We start from the raw sequence: 19573 nt of genomic DNA on the forward strand, positions 1-19573 counted from the left end.
CTTCTCCAATATTTATCAATAATCGATCGATATTTAGTTAGCGATTATCAATCTCTGTGATCTATATCGATAGCCAGCCCTACTGGTTTGACAACCAGAAACCACACTAACTTAATGAATATCCAACTGTTTCACCTATCCTGTTACTTACAATCTCACAAGCATGACTGTAAAACCCAAGCAGACTAAGTTGGATACGGTGGAGGATATCTCAAGATAGCTGAGTAGAAGCAGCTGCAGCTCTGTCAGGGTGGCTGGGTCGCTGTAACTTGATTCTGGCGCTGTGGTGTTCCTCAACTTGTACTGAAAGTACTGGGATGAAGGAGGTTGAAGTGAATATTGGGATGTTACACTTCAGCAGTACTACCACAATTGAGGGGTTATTCTTCAACTTGTACAGGAAGTACTTGGAAGAGGAAGGTCGGGGTCATACTTCAGCAGTACTGACACAATTGAGGGGTTATTCTTCAACTTGTACTGGAAGTACTTGGAAGAGGAAGTTCGGAGTCATACTTCAGCAGTACTGACACAATTGAGGTGGTGTTCCTCAACTTGTACTGGAAGTACATGGAAGAGGAAGTTCGGAGTCATACTTCAGCAGTACTGACACAATTGAGGTGGTGTTCCTCAACTTGTACTGGAAGTACATGGAAGAGGAAGGTCGGAGTCATACTTCAGCAGTACTGACACAATTGAGGGGGTGTTCCTCAACTTGTACTGGAAGTACATGGAAGAGGAAGTTCGGAGTCATACTTCAGCAGTACTACCACAATTGAGGGGGTGTTCCTCAACTTGTACTGGAAGTACATGGAAGAGGAAGGTCGGGGTCATACTTCAGCAGTACTGCCACAATTGAGGGGTTATTCTTCAACTTGTACTGGAAGTACTTGGGAGAGGAAGGTGGGAGTCATACTTCAGCAGTACTGACACAATTGAGGGGATATTCCTCAACTTGTACTGGAAGTACATGGAAGAGGAAGTTCGGAGTCATACTTCAGCAGTACTGACACAATTGAGGTGGTGTTCCTCAACTTGTACTGGAAGTACATGGAAGAGGAAGGTCGGAGTCATACTTCAGCAGTACTGACACAATTGAGGGGGTGTTCCTCAACTTGTACTGGAAGTACATGGAAGAGGAAGTTCGGAGTCATACTTCAGCAGTACTACCACAATTGAGGGGGTGTTCCTCAACTTGTACTGGAAGTACATGGAAGAGGAAGGTCGGGGTCATACTTCAGCAGTACTGCCACAATTGAGGGGTTATTCTTCAACTTGTACTGGAAGTACTTGGGAGAGGAAGGTGGGAGTCATACTTCAGCAGTACTGACACAATTGAGGGGATATTCCTCAACTTGTACTGGAAGTACATGGAAGAGGAAGTTCGGAGTCATACTTCAGCAGTACTTACACAATTGAGGTGGTGTTCCTCAACTTGTACTGGAAGTACTTGGGAGAGGAAGGTGGGAGTCATACTTCAGCAGTACTGACACAATTGAGGGGATATTCCTCAACTTGTACTGGAAGTACTTGGAAGAGGAAGGTGGGAGTCATTCTTCAACAGTACTGCCACAATTGAGGTGGTGTTCCTCAACATGTACTGGAAGTACTTGGGAGAGGACGGTGGGATTCAAACTACAGGAGTACTGACACAATTGAGGGGATATTCCTCAACTTGTACTGGAAGTACTTGGAAGAGGAAGGTGGGAGTCATTCTTCAACAGTACTGCCACAATTGAGGTGGTGTTCCTCAACATGTACTGGAAGTACTTGGGAGAGGACGGTGGGATTCAAACTACAGGAGTACTGACACAATTGAGGGGATATTCCTCAACTTGTACTGGAAGTACTTGGAAGAGGAAGGTGGGAGTCATTCTTCAACAGTACTGCCACAATTGAGTTGGTGTTCCTCAACATGTACTGGAAGTACTTGGGAGAGGATGGTGGGATTCAAACTACAGGAGTACTGCCACAATTGAGGTGGTGTTCCTCAACATGTACTGGAAGTACTTGGGAGAGGATGGTGGGATTCAAACTACAGGAGTACTGCCACAATTGAGGTGGTGTTCCTCAACATGTACTGGAAGTACTTGGGAGAGGACGGTGGGATTCAAACGACAGGAGTACTGCCACAATTGAGGTGGTGTTCCTCAACATGTACTGGAAGTACTTGGGAGAGGACGGTGGGATTCAAACTACAGGAGTACTGCCACAATTGAGGTGGTGTTCCTCAACATGTACTGGAAGTACTTGGGAGAGGACGGTGGGATTCAAACTACAGGAGTACTGACACAATTGAGGGGGTATTCCTCAACATGTACTGACATATTTACAAGTTAGTTCAATAGTTAGTTTAATGTAGTCCAGTGATATGTACATTTCTTATGTATTCAGGCAACAGTTGTAAAGGAATCTGGAGACAAAACATCCTATCGTTTTAAGACTTAATAAAACAAGTACTCCATTCAAAAGATCAATCATCATATATCACTGTTATTTTGGTTACTGTTCATGCCCAATGCAGACAATATAAAACTACACATAGTCAAAGGGAGAATTAGGATATCTCCTGGCATGGGCAATGATTTTGTTGGAGACAAATGGCATTAGGACATTTTTATGATGTGAACTATTACAACCATGACAGTTGCTAGGAGAAGCATATTCTGCTACACATTGGCCTCTCCGATGTGCAACAAATGCATGACAGTAATAAATGTTAGCATCCAGCCTAGAAGAAAGCATAAATGCTGAGAAACTTATTCATACCGTTTTTGCTGTGATGAAAAAATTCCATGGCAGCAACGATGCTATCCCCAAGAACAGGAAGATGAAATAGACAGCAAAATATCTGAAATAAAAATAAAATATTTGTATCCATTTATTATTTCACTGCCATCATCTCATATTTAATGTTTAGAAGATGTTTGATTGTGTGGCGGGCATTGTGAGGCTGGTGCTTTGACAGAAGCAGAGATCGAGAGTCTAATCAAAATGCTGTTTGTAAGGTATTTGTCTCAGTAATATTGGCAGTACAACCAGTACAATGTGGAACAGAAACGGATCTGTTTGCAAACAAGTGACACTTGGTGCTTTCAGTACTCATGACTGGAAGAAACTGTTGACAGAAAATGGTCAGCAACCTCTAAGTATTGTTAAAGGTGAAAGTGTCTGTGACCAAGTTCTACCACACCTCTGCTTGATGAAGACCTACGATGAAAGCAGATCACAACTGAAACGTAAACTAGCATCGGCCTCTTATGTTGCCTTCACTGACATAAGGACAAGTGTTGACACACATGGTTACATCATTCACACTCCTGCGCAGTGGTGACTCAGCATAGCACCACTGCCACAGGCTAATTTGCATATCACGTGGTCGGACTTTTCTCTTGTTTGTAAACAAACACCTTTTTCAGGAATCAGAATGGAACGGACTAATGCAAGTATTTGGGGGCGCTTTACATCTTCTTTTGCATAATTATAAAAATATCATACTACAACTGTGACAGTGAGTTGCATCACAATACATATTTACAAATTAAAGTGACCGTATCGCTAGCCCTCTGTAGAGCTTCGATGACAGCACGTGGCACGTACAGCCAATGTAAATATAGGATAACTACGCAAATGGAAATGGTTTTTCATGCTTTAGGATATTTTCCCAATGAAAGTTAACCATTCTATGACATATGTTTATCTAGCTATGCAGACTTGTCAGAAATGAAACACATGAAAAATCTATGCAATATCTTGAATGGACTGTATAAGATGTCTAATCGTCACATGGCTCTGGCCTGTGGCAGAGGTACTATGCTGGTCGCATGGAACTCTGGGTAGCAGAGTGTACATCATTGTGACAGTTTATTTTCTAAATCGCTGGTCATTGAATTCCTGCATATTCGCAACACATCTTGTTGAAAGTCATACATTATGAAACATTATAAAATCACAATATAAGTCTTGCAAAGATTGTTCATGAGAATTTCCCTTTATAATTCTGGTGACCTTGACCTTTGACAAAGGTCAACCACAGTATTTCCTACTGTATATGTGAAACAGGGTTGAACTTTGTGTTCAAGAATATTTCCTTCTATGGTGATGTGCATGCACAGGTGTGTGTGGCTGCTTGAACTAGTCTGGATTTATGTTGCCTTTATAGTGCTAGCTGATATACCATGCTGCAGTTTGGCCTACCCACTCAGTCACATTATATCTCTGTCAGCTAATCTTTGCTTTATCTCTTCACTGCCGAGTTCCAAGCAGAGTAACAGTAAGTACCATCTTTAAACGTCTTTTGGTTTGACGCGGGCAGGAGATAGAAACACTGACCTTCCACAGTACAAACAGGCAATCTACCCACTCCACCACAAAGGTGGTGCTAACTTAGGTAGTACTGACTTTAACTTTCAAAGTCAGCCAATCATATGCCAGAAAGATAAAAAAAATTTGTGTAGGAGTAAGGAAGTATGAAAACTCTGACAAGTACAGTGAGATAGAGGAAGATAAACCCGTAATATTCACCTGATTTCACACACACTATATCACACCTGTCTATCTGCCAACACCTGATGGCCAATTTGGCCTTTCATAACTAAAATCAAACTTCATTGTCAAGGAAGTCACTATGAATATCCTCCAAACATTTGAAAGCATATGTCCAATGATTATGTGGGAGAAGAAATTGGTGTGAAGGGTGTATTCTTTACTGAAAAGGGCTGTGGTGGTGGCCATTTTGAATTTTTGAAAAAGAAAAAGCTACTCTAAAAAGGAAGCCAGGGACATGATTGATCTGTCCGATAATTTGGATGGCAAAGACTTTTGTCAAATCTAAACTATTTAATCTTATGATTGTGGCTTTTGGAATCAGCAGAGTGAAAAATAAAACAAATGTCACCTTGAGCTGTCAACATACCTCCTCTGCTTACTATGTTATGCACAAACATATAATTTTTTAATTTGAAGTTTACACGATATATGTTTTATCCATTGGGCAAGAGGTCGGTCACATGACCATGAAACTGACATTCATAAGTGTATGAAAAACCCCTTGGAATTACTGAGCACGAATACATACATAAGCGTTCTTTCTAATCATTTAGACCCTTTAAGAAATGCACATCCAAACCATTGAAGTATCGACATGATCCATGTCTAGGCTGACAGTGACAGTCTACAGCAATCTATGAAATTACCTTAGTGTCTAATTTACACATCCTGAATCACCTTTCAATGATCGACCAGTTGATCAATGATGACAAAAATCGCCACAGGTTCATAAACAACATTAACAAATGTATTATGCCATTGTGACTGACTTACTGAGTTATTTCTTCACAGACATTTTTCATCTAATGAGGATATTATCTAAATACATTTGTTGTAAAGAAAATACAAAAGTTGTTCCTGTAGGGCATGTTGAGCATACATACGTTCATGTCACCTCTCATGTTATTTAAGGATTGACTGTATTTTTTTCGGTTCATCGAGGTATGAATCGTTGCAGATTCATACAAAAGTTTGCACACTGGTTTTTCGATTCATACCTCAATGAACCGAAAAAATACACAGTCAATGCTTATGATTAAATTCGACAACATAAAACATGTTTTATCTACAATAATTTAAACAAAAACAGTTGTATATATCAAGAGACAAAAATGACGAGATTAATAAACATTCAAGGTGTAGAAATATATACTGTGGTGTGACATGAATCAGGTGATGGTTTAATTTATGCACAAAACTCGACACGCCTACACAGTCAGTAGCCAATCAACGGAAAGTAGGATCAAAACAATGTTCATAGGACCTGTCAATGAAGGCAAGAGGTGAGAAGAACTGCAACAGTCGACTATAACGAACCAGAAGGAATATGACTTGGAGAAAGCGGCTGTTTCTAATGACATGGTCAGTTACTGCCAGATTCAAACATTAGTTCCCCGAAAACAGGAAAACACAGTTGGAAAAATGCTGGTTAGAAATGAATCCCAAAGACATGAACATGATGAAAGTTGTGGAACCGAGGCGAGCGGGAAAAAAAACAGGCGAGCAAATCTGCACGTTTACTGTTTCATTCCTTCTCGGCTTTCGGTTTCAAAAGGGTAGTTTGGTCAATGAATATGCAGGAATGTCACTAAATGTCCTGTGTATGACGATACACGTGAGCAGAAAGGAAATTCCTTCGACTGTAATATTGGGATTCCCCTACACTCCGCAGTAATAAAAGTAGTGCGCCTCGATGGGCGTGGCTTAATGTTTTACATTCATTGAGAAATGAATGAGTGAGTGAGTTGGGTTTAACGCCGCTTTTAACATTATTCCAGTTATATCACGGTGTGTCAGCTTAATGTGGGAGGAAAGCCCGAAGTGATGGAGGTCTAAGACTTTTACCACTTTGGTGAAACCCACGAGCACGGGTATGGTGCTGACAAACCTAGAAACATAATTAGGGCGAACCGGGATTTGAACCCACAATCATAGGTTTCTGGCGTGCCCAAGGGACGCAATTCTGCACCAGTGCCCCCATTGGGAAATGAATGCAATAACACATGACCAATTCAGCTAATCAGAATGCAGGAATTTCAATGAACACAATAAACTTTTCATTATTCCGCGATACAGCTGTTTGTTGTATGACTGTTAGTGTAAACATGAAGTCACACATACTAAATATTGCTTATAGATCTAGATCTTTTGAGGTACAAAATAGTGATATAAAAAATTATAAGAATCGACTTTCACTTTGTGTGAGTTCATTGGTGTATGAACCTTCATAAAGTGAGGGCCAAACATTGTATGACATCGTCACAAGCTCTTACATTCATACAGTTTGGTCCTCACTCCATGAAGGTTCAAACTCAAATGAACTCACACAAAGTGAAAGTCAATTCTTGAATGTATTTACGCACAACAAACACCCACAACACATAACACAGCACAGGAAACAAATAAATTGTGTCTAATCTGCAGCTGGACCATTTGTAGTCATTGAAATCATCTGAAAAACTCATACACTATAGAGATGTAATTGAATGGAATTAAATGAGCATGCAAATATCATTAAAAAGATATGTTAATAAATGGTGGTTATTGAACCAATTACACAAATAATGAAATTGCTTTCATTCAATATACGAGTCATGTGATAGCATGGTGATTATCAGAGTATTGGTGGAATGCTTCATATTACCTTAGTACATTAATTGGTCATATATAACGCTATCTGTAAGACTGTGATCCATGAAAGACATCAAAGGGGTGTTTAAACAACAAAAATTAAACATTATTACATACAAACAGGGTTTTATCTTTGATTCCAAACTAAGTAACCTTAGCAGGCAAATTGGGTCAAAATTGTAAATTTGTTCAAAAATAGGATTTCTTTATATTTAAGTTCATTGTTTCTTAATTTCAAAATTATTTCATTATTATTGTATTTTAAAAATGAGTTAATGTAATAATGTCAATTTAAGCATTAAAGCCTCATCTTCTTTCTTGTCACTGTTATCGAGGAACTACCGAACCCGACCAAGCCATCACATTATCCAAAAATCTGCACTTAGGGTTTAAACATTCCTGATGTCCATGAAACTGAGATATAGTCTTCAGGTGACTGAGATAAAATTGAGGTATCTATATATGGTAAACAAACTTACATAATAAAACTGGAGTTATAAGATAACAAAAAGGGTGTTCAAACCACTTGAATCAAACGTGTTCAGATTGTCAATCTGCCCACGTTCTGCTCGTTCTTGCTGTGATTAACTCCAATTGTAGCTGAGTGAGTGAGTGAGTGAGTGAGTGAGTGAGTGAGTGAGGTTTTACGCCACTTTTAGCAATATTGCAGCAACATCACAGCAGAGGAAACAAGAAATGGGTTTCACACATTGTACCCATGTCGGGAATCGAACCAGGGTCTGAAGCGTGACGTGTGAACGCTTAAAAAACCAGGCTACCCGATCCCCCCATGGACCACTTGCACAAAGCGATCTTAGCGCTAAGATGACCGTAACTCCCATACATTAACATAGGCTTACACTAGTTGTAGTGCTAAAATCGCTTTGTGCAAGTGAGCCCTGGTGTAGCTGAGAATCATAGACTTAAAAGCCAAATCATTAAACAGACAGCAATAAATATTAAACAAGTTCTTTCCAATTTTACAAAAGGTAGCTTATTGGTTTGACTTCCACCACAAGGTGTAATTCACACCTGCATGGATTTAACCATGCCAATACTGACGGCTGTCTAAACTGGAATAACTTTTGCTCTGAAAATACCTGTCCTTTCTGCAACCGTCTCCTGATTGAATGACAAACATCTGCTTTTCTTCATCAGTGCATATGGCCATTTGTTCCGTTATATATCCTTGTTCTACTGTAACAGTACTGATGTAGCTGTGGTGTGAGACAGCAGCTATCTTGTAAGAGGGACCTGATGATTACACTAATTGACAGCGTAGCTCCCTACTCTGATCAGGGATGACTCTGTATAACTGCCGACTAGAAATTAAGCGATTAGCAATGCTCCTGATGTTATTAACAAGGCAACAGGTGGCGCAGTTCTATAGAAACTGGCCTTCTCTGATCACGTACATGAGAAAACATATTTATCATCCTGTTTAACATAAACATTATTTTTCATAAACATTAACAATTTATATTTACATGACAGTGAGTAGAGAATTGGCAACAGGCCCATATGTACAATTCAAATATATTTCCTGGCAATGTTTCATAATCTGTGATATTGTAGATACAGATATTGCTGATTATGAACAAGAACTATGATTTCAACCTGTCCACCAGGGCCCACATGCACAAAGTCAAATTAGCGCTGAGATGATCATAACTACCATACTTTAACATGGGCTAACAATAGTCACAGCACTAAGAAGATCGTAACTCACATACTTTAACATAGGCTTACGATAGTCTAGGTTAAGATCGTAACACCCATACTTAAACATAGGCTCACGATAGTTGTATCTCCAAGATGATCGTAACTCCCATACTTTAACAAAGGCTTGCGATAGTCTTAGTGCTAAGATCACTTTGTGCAAATTGTAATCTGCAAAGATTAATGGTTTCATGCAGAAATATTCATAAGAAATGCTACTTGTTTGAGAGCAAATTATCCAAATTCTTTATCTGGAAACATAAAAAATTATAATTTAAAAACATTTCAAAGTAGCAAATGGCACAAGTTAAGCTGATGGGAAATGCATATGCCAAGGGCCCAGAAGTATTGTTGTCAGTTGCACTGAACACTTCTACTGAACATTATTTCTGTATATAAGACAGCTACTGATAAATCGCAAGGAACAAAGCGTGGTTAATTTCACAATTAAAACATTGTTCTATCATGACATCATTTCTGGAAATTTGAATATGGGCTCGCAACTTGATGATGTCATACACTGGATGACATTATGTTTGAGAGGGAAGTGTCTAGTATTATAGTAAGTTGTTTCCCACAGATGTAGCTGGGGTACACAGATAAACATGATAAACGCAGAGGCCGAGTGATCGCATCCAAAAATGGGAGAGATAAGGAGAAAAGATATAATTATAATCAACATAGACAATATTACAGGTTCAGAATCAAATTTTTATTACAAAATCTAAAACATTTGGCAGGGGGATTCTACTTGCATTGTTTCCAGCCAGGCTGCCCAAGCAGGGATCTCGGACCCCTACCACTTGACCTTGGTCGCCAGGGTAGCCTGGCTAGATGGACAAACAACGTGATGAGAGCACCTGCCCGCAACCGGGTAGATGGTGCTTGAATATGACAGGCAACCACCCGCGACAGGGTAGCCTGTGGATAGCCCAGCTAACCCTCGCAAGCAGGAGTCTCTGACCCTGACTACATGTCCAGAGCCCACTTGCGATCTTAGCGCTAAGACTATTATAAGCCTATGCTAAAGTATGGGAGTTACGATCATCCTAGCGCTAAGATCGCTTTGTGCAAGTGGGCCCTGGTCAACAGGAAGGCTTGATGGCAAACTTACGATATGGTTGAAATGATCGAATGTATGTGACAAACTTGTGGGGGTGATATATTCCACACGATGTAATTTGGATAAGTGCCATCAGTGCCACATGATCAGTTGGATACCAGTTACAATGTATAATCCCCAACACAATGAGAAAGCGATATATGGTGCGATATGCAACAGACAGTGATAAGATTCACAAAAAGAGCACAAAACTGGAAGTAACATGAATGAATGGTGTACTGGAGCTACAGATAAGCAGCATTGTGTAAAATACCCCCAAAAATATTCAAAACCCAATTACTTTCAATTAACTTGCGTACAGAAACGCATGCATTAAATGAAAAACTCAAATGCTTAAAATCAGCACACGTAAATACCCAATGCAGATTTATCAGCATGCGTACAAAGGAGCTAATTTCCGAAACACATTTATGAGCTTATTTAATTTCCGAGTCAAGCCTATATATTTAGAACAGTTATCATTGTGACATACATCTAAAACATTGTTTCATTTTTTAAAATCTTAAAATGTTCACTCTTTGGGGGGAAACCCAATAGAGTTATGAATTAATGAGTGAAAAAATATTGGTTACCCAATGAAAAATGTAATAACCCAATTAAAATAGAAACCCTAACGTAAAAACTCAATTGCTCAAAAAGTTATCTGGAGCTCTGGGTGTACCATATGTAGCAATGTATAATCTTATGAACCCTGCATTGGTTAACGTGATTGATGAGTATGCAAAAACGATAACTACAGACGAGACCCTAGGAGTGCTTCCTGTGGGTATGACTCAATGGGACAGGAGAGAATGAGCTAGGTGGCGATGAGGGTGGTGGTGGGTACAAAAAAAGCTGCTGATGACAATATGGCAATGAAATGGAATTGGCTGACTATGCATGTGCTTGCCTCAGGAAATGGATGAGTGCCCACACTCCTGCCTCGGAATTTGGTGATTGTGCATGTTTATGGTTTAACAACATCCATACACATGCGTTGTGAATATGTAATACTGCCTCACAGTGGCGGAACGATCACATTCAAAAGTGGGAGAGATATGACAATCGGATTTTGGAGAAAAGGTACAGATAATCGACGTGAAGATTGTGAGAATATGCTGGAAATAGCAAATTTAACCCACCTGTTCATAAAATGGACTTGTCCGACAATGTTGGTGTCAGATTCTATTCAGGGAGTCATAATTATTAAAATTAAGGTAACTACATTATATTTTTAAAACTTGTACGTTTTATCAACATCCTTAAAAAGTCTGTACATAATGTTGAAATCTCATGTAAGAAATAACCGACTTGTGGCCATTCTTTATCATACAATAAAGCACTGCGCCCCTCATGGTTTAGTGTCACTGCAGTGTTATATTGTATGATAAACAACACCCACACATCGTTCATTTCTTAAATCAAGGCAAGGGACTGGGATTTGATAAAGCCAGTGAATCCTGGCAAAGCTAAGGGATGCAACTCCGCAAAACAACTGTGGTTCCTTCTCCCATGCAAAATTTCAGTTTCATCATTGACAACATTTACTTAAAATGCCATTTAGCAATTGTTTTCACACATTCAACCATTGTGTCTAGTTCCAATATTGGCTGAATAGTTTCCAGAGTGCTATTCAGTTGACTTTCCATTGCATCACATTGCCAGGGATAGAAATTAGCCAATAAATTCTACTAGCCTGATCTATGATAACACATAACAATACCCCCCAAATGTTTGAAATTCTTCTAGCCCTTCGAATACCTTCAATATTAGTGAAACTGGTCCGGGCTAACAGGCTAGTGCCCCTTTCAATCCCTGATTGCAAAATACATTTTTCCAATAGTTACCATAGCAACTGTGATGATAATACAGACCAGACTACAAACGAAATTAATAAAATCATTGTCAGTAATATCAATGGTCTGCCGATACAGTAGTGTTGGTTTTAATGAGATGAGGTAGGCAACTGTTACAGCTCACAAACCCATGCAATTCTAGTAAACTCAGCTGATAGCTGGACACATCTGTCACAGCGACTGATCTGGGACAACCATTGTCTGAAGAACATTTGATTCCAAAGGCTAATTACCCTGTAGCCATGACATGTATACATATGTCTTCATAACTTAATTGCCATTATGCATAAGGCGCTAATCCCTGTTTTTAATCCTCACCAGCATTTCATTGTATATTAACTGTCAGCAAACCTGGGCTACCATATCACTTCACATTAATAACTGTTATTTATAGTATGACATTTACTGACTTAATTGATCATCCCCTAAACTGTGTCGGTTCATCATGCCCATATGTCCAATGTCCAGAGCAACGTCATTGTGTCTTTGTCCATTGTTGTTTGTTTCTATATATTTGTTATCATTACACTGTTAGTCATTTTGGTATTCCGAGTGCTGGTGTCGGGACGACCTCGAGCAGGATGTGCCGCTCGTAGGAAACGTCCTGAGGTTGAGCTGGAGCTCTGCTCACCTCATGTATGCCTGAGCTGGAAGGTCCGCTCATCGCTGTGTTTGTGTTGTCAGAGCAGGTATTCCGCTCATTGTGTAATTGTTGTTTATATGTTGTGCATAAAATGTTCCGAGACAGTGATGTCGATTTTGTCCTTGATTCCCCCAACATGCCCAAGGGCCAATTCCCCGTTAACATGCGCGTTGACACTTTTATGACTAACCCTTTTAGCAAAGCAGGGCCCCCATCATAAAGAACGAGCATTGATTATACAAAGTTCAATGATAAATGCATTAATTAAGTGCAACCACAAATTTATCAGTTAGATTATTCTATCTCGGGATGTTGACCTTGAACCTTGTCATAGTATGCATAGCATATGCCAAAAGAATTCCCTAGATCCATGTGGAATAAGTCAATTCTAGTATATCTTCTTATGTAATTAAATTATCTTTGCGCCATATTCATGAGAAAGTATGATACAACTAGTTTTCACAATTATCTCAAAGGTAACCTTTCAATTTGTCTTCCTTTGACTCACCTGCGCTGACCAAGCCAGTCAACTGACATCACATGTGGTGTGCCAACCTCGCTTATCCAGTGTAAAACAACTCTCTTCTATTGCGATATATACCCTGCACCCATTTGCCACCACAGCTTTCCTTTGAGATTGTTCGAATGACATAATGCCAAAGATAGACGTCAGTATAATTACACCATTCTTCCAAGATTTAAACCAGCAGCAATATTACCAGCACTCAACTTGTGAATGCCATTGCAAATACGTCCTGAACGTATTGTAGCACCAGGACTTCCTTCCCCTACCTATAGTACTCCTCCCTGCCCTACCTATGAAAAAATATATTTAATAGTCTTGTGGATTGTTAAGTACATCGATGGCTTGCATGGATGGGGCTGATTCTGGATGTAGATCTTGTGGTGTTATGACAAATGTTCTTTTGGCATATACCTCATCCTGGTAATAGCATGAATTTTGTCTGATTCTGCATAAATGCCAGTTCTGTCAATTATGTGTCCAAGGAATTTCATCGTATTCTTTGAAAGCTGACACTTTTCCAGAATAAGTGTTATACCTGCATCACACAATCTGCTCAAGGCTGCCGCTACATGCTGATCATGTTCGCTTTCATCATGAATCAGGATATCATCCATCTGGCACACAACCCCATCTTGGCCTTCCAGAACCTGTTGCATTCTTTTCTGAAAATGTTCTGGTGCTGACTAGATGCCAAAAGGTAGGTGGTTAAAACAATACCGGCCAAAGGGTGTGATGAAACAGGTAAGTAGTGAGGAATCTGGGGATAATGGAATCTGGTGGAATCAAGAGTTTGTGCCCAGTTTTGTGAACACTTTAGCACCACTCAACTGACTTAGTGTGTGATCCACTGCAGAAAGAGGGTGACATTCTCTCCTCACGGACTCGTTTAATTTAGTCAGATCAACACATATTCTGATTGTCTCTGAAGATTTTGGGACGACCACCATACCAGCACACCAGTCGGTAGGACAGTCCACCTTAGATATGACACCACTGCTTTCCATTGCTTGGAGCTCCTGTTTCACTTTCTTCATGAGAGGTAGAGGCACACGTCTGGGTGTTGAGATAGAGAAAGGCTAAGCATCCTCTTTGAGCTTCGTAGAATATTCACCTTCCATATTTCCTAGCCCAGTGAATAGTTCAGGAAACATGTCTTTCCACTTGTCCCCAACAACACTATCAATGCGGCTGACAAGGTTGAGAGCTTGAATTGCGGGTCTACCCAGCAGAGAACGAGTAAGACCTCTAGCGACATATATGTCCTGCTCAGTCACAACATCACAGTACACAGTTTTAAGTTTTGCTCTGAATTTTCCAACAATATACAAACTTGTGTCAGCTGGACCATACAATCTCTTGCCAATTTGCTGTAGTTTTGGAAAAGGCTTAGACAACTAGTCATGAGTTGACCTCAAGATTTACAAGCCAAGGCTCTGATGGATCGGAGCATGCACTATCAGCACAAATGGATCCAAGGATCCTCCTCGTTGGTACTGTTAGGCTCTCGTTCGAGACAAATCTCAGAAAGACCCCCCCCACTGAGTTTGACTCCTGCATACTTCATCCCAGTGTCCAACTTTCCGACATTTCCGACAGGTTGATCTGGTTGCAGGACATTCTGCTCTTGGGTGTGAATCTCTACCACGGTATGAACATGTGGGTTTTGGCTTTGCATTGTTAAAAAATGGACGAGGTGAAGTCTTGGGCTTAGTTTTGCCACGGGGTTTCTTGCCTTTACCTTTAGGAGTGATAAGTTCTTCAACTCTCGAATTTCCACTTGCTGTACTGGAAGACACATTGCCTCGAATCACAGGTTGCTGCTTGTGGATAATTTCAGATTGTCTGGTACTTGTGACAGCTTTCTGTAATGTTAATTCAGAGTCATGCTGAAGTTTTTCTGATAATTTGAGGCCTCGGATTCCAACGACAATTCCGTCTCGAATCATCTCATTATGAAGTGCACCATGATTACAGTTTTCTGCAAGAGAATAGAGATCCGTGATGAAGCTGTCAACTGGTTCACCGTCTCTCTGTACATGCTGGTTAAATTAAGCTCGCTCAAATATGACATTGCGGCGAACGGAAAAGTACTGATCAAACTTAGCTTTGCCTATAGTATAGCTCTTCTGTTCCTCTTCAGAGAGAGAGTGAAAGTCGGCAAAATGTCATCAGATTCTGCTCCCATCATACATATGAGCTGATTTACTTGGGTTTCTTGGTCTTTTGTAGCAAGCTTGGAGGTGATGCGATACCGCTCAATTCGAAGGATCCATCTTGTCCATCTCTCTGGGTTAGAGACATCAAATTGCTCAGGAGGAGATATTTGCAAGCTTGCCATGACAAAAACTTTCTTCTGACACCATGTGGTGATATGACAAAGACGTCTTTGTTTGTTATCTGTGTTTAATCACTGTACGTGTATCTGTGTACGAGAGTGTGCCTGATGCCATGTGCTTGCAGCCAGCAGCATGCTCGTGAGGGTTATCTCCCCTATCCTGGCTGATGCCCATTTAACATGTTTAAGGATGGGGCCCATTTAGGGCCTAGCTAATACCACAGATCTATGCTCAACTTGTGTCCAGAAGAGACATTTTCACTGGTGTGAGCAAGAGACATTTTGTGCTAAGTTAGAGATAACACAGACCTATATAAGTCTGTGGTGATAAGAGAGATTGAACTGCCACAACAAAGCCATAAGGGTGAATGGTCCTGGGTATTGATCATCATAGAATGGAGGTACAATGCTTTAAAATGAGGTGAGTGGTACGTGCTGATAAACTTTATTGATGCTCCATTATGAACAGCATATCCTTTTGAATAACATGGCTACACCATGTAAACATGGTAAGCAATGACATATCTATTGTCATGTTCTGAAAAAAATGTTCTGTGATGCCATGATACATCAAGGATGACTATGTCCCCTCAAAATTGTACAAATGAAGCACTTGATGGCCACCCGAAGGAAGGATCAGTTGCAGGCTTTTACACAAATGTACTCATGGTATATATAGAATGGACGCAGAAAACAACAACATTGCACCCCAGGGGATGCACCTAATATATTACATTTAATTGTACCCAACTCTTGACACAGTTCCTGTAATTAAAGTAATTATCATATCTTACACTACACCTCATGATTTCATTACTTTACAGGACCCTCATATTTCCTCGAGGTGCTCTGGAAATAGATTTTGGGGAGTCTCCTGGACCCCTAGATTTGTAGGTCAAGGTAAAACACTGCATTTTTCTTTCCAGGTTAAGTTTTTGGCGTTTTTAATATGATGTAATATGATTACATCTCAATTATGATCAGTAAAATATAAATACTTACGAGAAAAAATTATGTTGGGATATTTGTTTGAAAGTTTTCATACACAGAAGAGCCTAAATATTTTAAAATACAACTTCAAGGACTCTTACTAAGTAAATTATTTATCTAACAAATAGAAAAAAAAGAATTCATGCCAATTTTCAATATCTATAATAATGATATTAATATTGTAACCTTAAATGACTCACATTTCCCTGGCTACAACCAATGGCTACATCCAGTTTGCTTTATGAATTTCACTGTTTATTTAATTTCAGACCACCTCCGTGGTCTAGTGGTAGAGTGATCACCCGGTGAGCGGAAGGTCAAGGGTTCGATCCCAGGCTGCATCACACCAAAATATGTTAAAAGATAGTACTTGTTCAGAGAAAGAAACTAACAGTTTTAGTCCACTAGTTCTTATAATGATAACATATAGCAAAACCCTGAAAAAGGGCAAATACCTTAACTATTGGACAGTTTGTCAAGGACTACAGGACTAGTGCCAATTTCTAACGCTGCTTAGTGTTAGCCTGCCTGGCACTCGGCATTAAGGGGCCAAAACAAGGGTTGGTCAGCTTGAAGTCAGTATACTGTGTCTGAGTGGGGTATTCAAGTTAAACTGCGTCATGGTATCTCAGTGGCCTAATACTATAAAATCGGCATGAGTCCGGACTAGTACAAGCAACCCCACACACATGCATACATGTGGACACACGTCACTATGTGAGTGCAATAATCTTAAACACAATGTTAAACACCATTTCACCTCACTTCATATAATTTAAAAGGAGAGTCCATTCAAAACCTTAGTCTTATTGTTTTTGTTGGCAATAGATTTCTCAATATGGTAAATATCTTTAATCATCTTTAGAACAGTGACTAATGATAGGGTATTACATTTAATGCAACAAATGTAAATATATCTCTTGCTAAGAAGCATTACCGTATTCGACATAATAAGTGCCCAGGGCGCTCTCAAAATTAGAAATAGGGGGCTTTTATTAGAATATAATTTTGGTGAAAGAGCTGAAAGATCGTAAATTTTATGGTTTCTGTTGACAGCCTGAAATGATACAAAAGAAAAGTATGTGAATATTATACACGAAAGATATATTTTTCCAGAATTGAATTGCCCGTAATTAAGGGACCCGGTGCATATAACACACGAGTGCGTATTATACACGAATAGATGTACACGAATTGTGTACATTGATCAGTCGGAAGGGTGCTAATTGGGATTGTGCACTAGCCAATATATTGGCAAATATCGTCGTGGGCGCTTATTACGTCGAATACGGTATTTGGTGGAGTAGCTTATACCGTGATGCATATCCAAATAAAATAGTTGTAACATCTAAGTTGGTACTAGTTGGTTTGTTGTTTTACACCGCACTCAGCATATTCCAGCTATATGACGGCAGGCTGTAAATAATCGTGTCTGGACCAGACAATCCAGTGATTGACATCATGAACATCGATCAGCGAACCGTTAGTCGCCTTTTACGACAAGCATAGTCGCCTGTTACGGCAAGCATGGGTTGCTGAAGACCTATACCACCCCAGATCTTTGGGGGGGGGGGGGGGGGTCTCATTGGTAACCCAATTTTCTCTCAAATCTCACTACATGTATTGGGGCCCAAGGTTTCTGTTCATGGATGTTTTCAGATCTTTCCACCCATTTATGTCTCTGTGCTGTCTCGTATCTGCTGTCTTTTCTAGATTAACAATAATGATTAATAAGAGCTGTGGCAATATTATGGATAAAATTGATGGATTAACCAAGAGCAAGAATTAGTTCACCTTCAGCACCACCTGGTCAGTGTTACTTGATACTGTGTAGACCACGAGCCTCTATTATTGTAAAACCAAAATGTGGCAGTAATGAGTATCTTTACTATGGTAATCTGTCATATTGTTTGTCTGTGAGGGATGAAATCTCAAATCTTTTTGTTATCTGATCAACCAAGTTCATTTTAGTTGTCTTCTATGGTGGTCGCTAATTATGAGAAACCATATGAAATAAGAACAGTGATCTGACTGGATTTCGTGTTTTCATCACAAGAAGCCTAACCCGTGCTCTACACAGGGTGGTGAAGTTGATCTAAGAGAAGTCAAATTGAAAGGGCAAGAGCGAAAACTTGACTGATATAGCCAAGTAGAATCTCTTGCGTCGGGAAGATGATTGTTCGTTTACTTTGCCTATTTCATGTAGACCAATCCAAACTCATAGTGACAAGGATAATTTGTCATTTGATGCGAAAATATATATGGACTTCAGGTGTGTATGTATCGTAACTGAGTGTGAAATGTCTGTCATGTAAGAGATGTTTCAGAAGCACCATATGAAAACATGTTTTTTGTAAAGCTATCCCATATCAGTGCATATGGTGGAAAGTTGTCTTTATGTTCACATTTGCGTATTTTGTAGAACACGTTGGAGTGAAGGTTTAAGAGGAGGTACACATATGTCCCTGTGGCATCCACAGAGTTAAATACACTCAAACTATTTTGTCATGAGCTACATCATGGCTGATCAGTCATGATTAATTGCTAGGGTTATCACAGTCTCACCTATCTATTGGAATCTGCCGTCTGGGTACATATTTGTGGTTACTTTCATCTCCATTTAATGAGCGTGACATCAAGGCCTCCCTCTCAGTGATATCTGCTACATATTCAGCCATCGTTCAGAATGTTGCTTCAACCTATTTCAAAGTTTGTAAAATCGTAGATCTACCAAATCATTTTCAGGAACTATTAAAAAGATACCGTCTGTTGATCATCATCCCAAAAGATCTCTAGCATCAACTCTGAAACGAGAAAGAGTGATGTGAATAAGTAAAAAGCCCCAAAAGTGTTAACTTTCTATGGCTGTTTGTACAGCTTACATCACGTGCAAATGGTTAGTAATAGAAATGAAAGGTCAATAAGAAGCCTAACTGTCAGTGTCACTGTCGGAATATATGCCAGCTAAAACGTTTTTGTTATTCACAAATTACACTTAAAAGTGAACAAACAGATGGAAACGTTTAAGTCAGTTAGAATAGATCATCATGTGGTGCTCGTTTGCGAAAATATACTTTATTCGAAAAGTATAGGAAATGAAGCGGTGTCACAAATCTATTACCTTACTACACGAACTTTGCTCCATATTTACTTCGCCATATTGATACTCAATCGAAACTCCTCGGGCCTTTCCGCCAGTTTAGAAACTCCGAATGAAACGGGAAGT

The 19573-nt window shown here is 39.7% G+C and overlaps 1 protein-coding gene across 1 annotated transcript in view; it reads right to left on the reverse strand.

The window, feature by feature from the left end:
* LOC124146005 (equilibrative nucleoside transporter 3-like) overlaps positions 1–19570 on the reverse strand; it is a 34195-nt gene extending 14625 nt beyond the window's left edge. Inside the window, exons 1-4 of the mRNA XM_046516023.2 lie at positions 19469–19570; positions 18913–19151; positions 2767–2848; positions 152–312 (exon numbers count right to left, since the gene is read on the reverse strand). Of these exons, the coding sequence (XP_046371979.2) occupies positions 152–312; positions 2767–2848; positions 18913–19025 (356 nt within the window). The 5' untranslated portion in view covers positions 19026–19151; positions 19469–19570. The remainder of the gene's footprint in view (positions 1–151; positions 313–2766; positions 2849–18912; positions 19152–19468) is intronic.
* Positions 19571–19573: the final 3 nt, after the last annotated feature.

Source organism: Haliotis rufescens, unplaced genomic scaffold, assembly GCF_023055435.1.
Source record: "Haliotis rufescens isolate VD_foot unplaced genomic scaffold, xgHalRufe1.0.p SCAF_3, whole genome shotgun sequence".
NCBI classification, from domain to species: Eukaryota; Metazoa; Mollusca; class Gastropoda; order Lepetellida; family Haliotidae; genus Haliotis; species Haliotis rufescens.